General features: G+C 45.1%; 1 protein-coding gene across 1 annotated transcript; it reads right to left on the bottom strand.

Annotated features, from left to right (window-relative positions):
- Positions 1-2,839: 2,839 nt before the first annotated feature.
- On the bottom strand, positions 2,840-3,514 carry LOC125522090 (auxin-responsive protein SAUR71). Its single transcript, XM_048687162.2, has one exon. The coding sequence runs from the start codon at positions 3,382-3,384 to the stop codon at positions 3,100-3,102; it is 285 nt and encodes a 94-aa protein (XP_048543119.1). The 5' UTR covers positions 3,385-3,514; the 3' UTR covers positions 2,840-3,099.
- Positions 3,515-6,206: the final 2,692 nt, after the last annotated feature.

The raw sequence follows: 6,206 nt of genomic DNA on the forward strand, positions 1-6,206 counted from the left end.
TATATAGGATGCGGATATTTGAAACACAGGGCAAATGCAGCTGAATTGGAAAAAGATATTAAAAAACTAAAGGAGTCAAAAAAATGAAACTTTTTTGTAACTAACATGGGCTAGCGTAATACTCATGTGAAAAGTTTCGGGCAGAAATGACTCTCATGGTATTCTCAGCAAAAATAATTGCAAGCCCAAAAAATGTGAATGGTAACATTTATATAGTATTATCAATTTTGCTTTTTTTGTCCAGGATACCATGGTAGTAATTCCTTTGCAAAAAATTTCATGTATTTATATAGCACTACGCAAAGTCATCTTTGTTTAAAAATAGTTTCAATTGTTTTGACCCTTCTCATCACTTTTTAAATAAAAAATCAGTTCGGTTGCAATAGTTTCATTGGCTATTTCTGTCAATATGGGAGTGTTACCAATTAACACTTGAATGCATCTAAGAGTAATATTTATGTCACATAACCTGTACATATTACCTTAATATAATTCTACATCCCTCGATGCAAAGCAATATATGATGCAAAGTTAACCTAAAATTAACTAGCGGACTGTGCCATGCATTCAATGTGTTAAGAGTGTTCTCAGGGTCACTTACATTCACATTTGCTGCCTGTATTCCATTAGCTGGCCCATCCATAGCTACTGTCGCAAACTCTATATCCGTCCAAGCGTCAGTGGTATTCTCAACAAATATATCAATGACTCCTCTTTATGATTTTATCAACTCATCCACAAATCCTTGCCATAGTTCTGAAATCCAAAAAATGCAGAAGATCCACAAACCATTATAATGAAATATCTTAATATAATTGACCAATATAGATAACGAATTAGTGATTGATGATATTACCCGTGTACGTACAAAGGTTCCGGCTGCCAAGACAAGTAGTGTTAACTGCTGATCGATTGATGCCCTGGTTGGATCCAAGGAGACCCCAAGAGCCCTAGGCGAAGCATTAGAGATAGGGAGGCGATCAAATCACACAAAGGGGTGCCAAGCCGGAGCGCTAGAGTAGATCGACACTCTCCATCTCTCCACCGTAGCCGTCGCCGACTGCCGCTTTCGTCGCAGGTAGATTGTAGTCGCGTGGGTAGTTGCGTTGATAGGCCACGAGCGAAGGAAAATCTTAGGAAACAAGCAAAAGAAGATGAGAGGGCGACCGTAGATTGCTCCCGGGATCCCGTAACGTGTGCCCTTTGACTATGCGCCCGTACAGATACAGGCTAATAATCGCACGTCGCAGCAGCGAGAAATTGAGCCATGGGCTACGAGCTGAATGCATGCATATGGCGTGGGGGCCCCTGTAAGGTGGGGGCCCGGGGCGGCCGCCCCTCCTGCCCCCCCCCCCCCCCCCCTCAGGGCCAGCCCTAGGTGCGGTGGAAGGGAGAGGGAAGGAATGAGATAGGCTAGGGTTCTGCTGCCGCTGTCTGGCTTAAATAGACGAGCTTGCTCCCTCGGACGGCATGCCTGAGCAATGCCATGCGGCGCCGTGAATGCATCCACATCGAGAACGGATGAGGCGTCCGTTGGACTGCCGATCTCTACGTGCGACCATGTGGGCCCTGGCGGTCAGTCCAATGCAGCGAACGTGTTCGGGTACATCCAGGCCTTCTCATATCCGCTCTAGAACACTTTGTTAGAGTATATTCTACTATGTTTCTTTTCAAATGGAGGCAAATGATTAGTCTTATCCATTAATTACGCAGAAGAGTATCACCCAATTAGTTAGTATAAATCAGACGAAATTAGTTACAAAATTGTTCTACGAGGGCAAACAAGCAAAACCCTATGAGTCATGCGGACTAATCCCAAACCATGAAGCCGCACGACCACATAGGTATACCAAGAAACACTTCCATGTTCGAACGTGCTACTGTTTAAAACCCCAGGCAAATGGGGGTCTCAACCTTGCAGAGGTACCCCCATCGGTCGGCTAGGACCAGAGGAAAATACATCAACAAAGATAACATGCACAATCAAATCCACCAGTAAATTGAGAGCCAACAACAAGGATGGACTGCCTTGATCCACGAAGATAACTGGATTTTCCCAGCAAGAAATAAGTTGTTGTATGCAAAATAAAAAATACATTCAACGTTCAAAGTTTATATTTACAGACTATTAAAGTGAAAAAATACTAAATGTCCATTTGGTGTTTTGAATTATTTTTTTGCATGGGTATTTTTTGATATTCCAAGTAAGGTCTTACAAAAAATGGTATGAAGTGCCCGCCTTCAGAAACGGCTCTTGTAAATGAACGTATTTATAGAATTAAAATATGTCTAGATACATCCATTTATCTGACAAGTATTTTCGACTAAGGGGGTATATTTTAAGAAAGCAAGATTCATGGAGCATTATGAGCAAGAAAATTCAGCCAAAGAGACTTTTTCTTCGTCTTCTTCTTCTTTCTACAAGAAACCCAAGCATTTCTTCACTGCATAGACATAATGGCTAAGATTTATAGAACAACAAAAAGACCTGGGTTTACTTGTGTCCGAGATAGAGCTAGCCACTTTTTTTTGCTTAAAAAACAAGAATTTATGTTTGTATTTCTCAAAAAAAAAGGTGTTCTCGTGAGGCTTGGACTTGGTTAACATATGCCTTCCCATAGAAATAACCCTAAAAAAAATCCATGGGCACAGAAATGAACAAGCAAAAAGAAATGAAAGCAATAGATGGGCTTATATCTCAAGTTCTCAGCCTCTGCATCATGAAAAGTAAACATGCGTCCACTGAATTAATTTCTCACTCGCTAAAAAAACAGCCCAAAAAATGAGCCATATTTTTTTGGAAGGGAAGTTAACCAGTATTAGAAAGGAGACACATGCATACCGAATAACCAATTGTTTCAATTGTTATTTTTGACACGAGGTCTAACCGTAAATGACAGTGCGCATTATACAGCCCACATGCATACATATGGCAGTCATTCCCCAACCAGAAGAAAACAAAATGGAAAGAGAAGAAAAGATGGGGAGGAGACTCAACTAGTCAACAGCACAAATGAATCGCTCCTCAAGTACCCAGAAAGCCAATCGATCGATAAGGTTCGGTCTGCTTGATTGATCAGCTAGAGAATTAATTAGTAATCAGTAGTTCTTGGAGACGGCGGAGGTGGTGAGCGCCCGCCTGAACTGGTTGACGGCGCAGGGGACGCGGAGGATGCCCTCCTGCTTGTACCCGAACTCCTGGGCCGCCATCTCCAGTAGCGCCGCCAGCGACGGGTGCCGCAGCGCCTCGACCCGCACCACGAACCGCTCGCATTCCTCGTCGCCATCGCCCACCACCAGCACCGGCACACACCCGCGCGGCACGCCGCCGCTGCCGTCGCTCACCCGGTCCGAGAAGCTCAGCCTCCGGATCAGCTCCCTCATCGTCGGTTGATCGCTGACGAACGAACTGATCACGTAGGAGATAGTATATGGTATATAGCTAGCTGCTAGCTAGAGCTTAGATTTGGATCGGTGTGAATGCATATGTGCCGTGTTTATGATTCTTGGCATTTGCTTGGGGCTCTCCTTTTATAGCCGATGGAATGTTTGATTGGATCATGAGTACCCGAGTGTGTGGTGAGAGAGAGAAAGAGAGAGAGGGGAATGGAAGGTTTACTGTTCTGTGGTGGCGCTTGCAGTCGTGGCTGGGGTCAAACCTTCACTGTGTTCAAACATGTTGGCTGTCGTATCATGAGCATCGTTGAAAGTTATGACCATGGAATTTGGTTAGCGACACGCATTTCTACTACTTAAAAAACGTAAAGTTCCCATTTCATTTTTCTCTTCATCACCTTTTCATCCAACCTTTCATTTATATAATAATCAATCATCTTAATTTACTTACCTTCTGAACTAATTTCACTTTAATTTACTTATCAAACTTTTAATTAAAATATAAGATAATTCACGGTCATGATTTAATAAACATTTATTTACAAAATCACATTATTATTGATAGATAAATCACAAACTAACGTACTATAATATTTATATCCCGTTGCAACGCACAGGTATTATTCTAATTATAATACAAAATACTATTGTCCTCAATTACCCAGCTAGCTAATAAGACTCGGCTAGCTAGAGTCGGTGTCCTAGAATTGTAAAAGTTGAAACAGCTCGTGCACATATGGGCATTGATTTTTTTTTTTGAAGAGCGGGATTTGACAAGAAGAATTTATGCTTCTTTGAGATGCATGTATGTTCCTTATAGTGTAAATTAGACGGATCCGGCTTGCCTGCTCTCTTCCCGTGCTCCCACTTAATTTTACGGTTGTCTTTTTTTTTCTTTTTAATCTAATCATCTCCCCCCTGATTTTAAGAAGGTGGGGTCGAACCTTATTTTGTTCCAATCAAATCAAGCCACGTAGATAGGAGCACGGATGGGCACACAATAAGAGAGGAGGCAAATCTCGTCCAAATTAGACATGCACCAACTTTACCCCCTCGAAATGAACACCATATTAAGGCAAATATATACAAAAACATGCGCATACGTCCTGTGACATGTACTTAGCTCACGCGGAGTTTCATACAAACGCACGCGTACATTTGAAATATGCATGTTCCCTTCATCGCAAAAAAAAAAAAGAAATATGCATGTTCCCTAAAAAAAATGAAATATGCATGTGCATGCATGATTCAGTTATGTGGATTAGCGAAAAATGTGTTGTGTTTTATAAAAAGAATGTATTTTTAAATCTGTGATCGAATGAAGTTTCTGAACACATGTATATTATGGCATTTCATACATGTTTTGCTAGGAACCACATAAGTCCTCATGCCAGACTTTTTCCCATCCGAAGGGAGTATGTGCTAACTAACAGCATCTCTAATAGATGACTCGGATACAAAAATACATAACTTCTGCATCTTTAGAGACCAAAAAACTGTCTTCAACACATGATGTAGATACAACTTTTTTTACACATCCATCTCCGAGAAATGTAAAATACAACACTTCGAGATGCAAATTTACATCTCTAGGTCGAGGGGATGTAAATCCCGCAGTCGCGCGCCAACCGCCAACGCCCTTCATTCCACTTTCGCGCCTCCAATCGTCCTCCTCCCGCTCGGCCGCCGCCGCCCCGCCGCGGATCCACCTCCGCCTCGCCCCTGTCGCGGATTCCGCCCCTCAACGCCCGCCGCCTGCCATCGTACGACTCGGATCGGGCCGCCGCTGCTCCGCTCCGTCCCAACCCAGTCCGACCGCCGCCCCACCCCGTTGCCACCCCGCTCCTCCCCGACCCTACGCCGCCACCGCCGCCCCGACCCGACCCCGTCCGCCCGCCGCCACCCCGCTTCGCTCGCCGCTGCCATGCTCCACCCCGACCACGACCCCGTCCGCCCGCCGCGGCCGCGTCTCTCCGGTGTTTTTGTCACGGCGCCAAAGAAGACCCTGAAGGGCAAGTCCGGGTTCTTCGGCCTGAGGATGAAGCTCTCCGGCAACTTGGGGATGGAGTTCTTCAACGCCGGCCGCCGCTGGTGGCTCAGCACATTCCCCATCGCCCACGAGGCCGCACGTGCCTACGGCGTGGCAGTGTGGCGTGCCGGATGGCCCAAGGAGCACCTCAACTTCCTGGAGATCGAGAACCAGGCGGATGCGGAGATGCTCGGGGGGCATGAGGATGCAGGAGATTACGACGAAGAAGGCGAAGAAGAAGCCGGCGGTTGTCGTCGGTCCCGGCGAGAGCAACGAGGCGACGATGATGAGGTTTGCCCAGGAGCATCTGTAGTACGTCTAGGCCGAGCTGGAGCACTACTGGAAGCGCGGCGTCGAGGCGAAAAAGAAGGGGGTGAAGAAGGAGGACAAGGCTGGCCCCTTGACGGTGATCCCTATCGAGTCAGAGGAGGAGGACTGGGGTGACTTCGACGAGGAGGACGAGGGGTGCAACGACCCGGACAAGGACGAGTTCTGGGAGCAGATCCGCAGCTCCGATGATGAGTAGTTTCATCTAGTAGTTCGAAAAGGTAGTAGTTGAATTTATGTATGAAACTATGTTGAATTTCATGTTTGAACTATAGTGAAATGAAGTAGTTGTTGTTCCTTTCCAGATTTTTACATCTCCAAAATACATCATTTGTTGGAGTTGAGACTTTCTTGGAGATGCAAAAAGCACCTTTTGGAGATGTAATTTTTTACCTCTCCTGTTTACATCTCCAAAATTTGCATCATCTATTGGAGATGATCTAACCACCCTTAA

This window comes from Triticum urartu, chromosome 7A (assembly GCF_056163025.1).
Source record: "Triticum urartu cultivar PI428250 chromosome 7A, HENAU_Tu73, whole genome shotgun sequence".
Taxonomy (NCBI): Eukaryota; Viridiplantae; Streptophyta; class Magnoliopsida; order Poales; family Poaceae; genus Triticum; species Triticum urartu.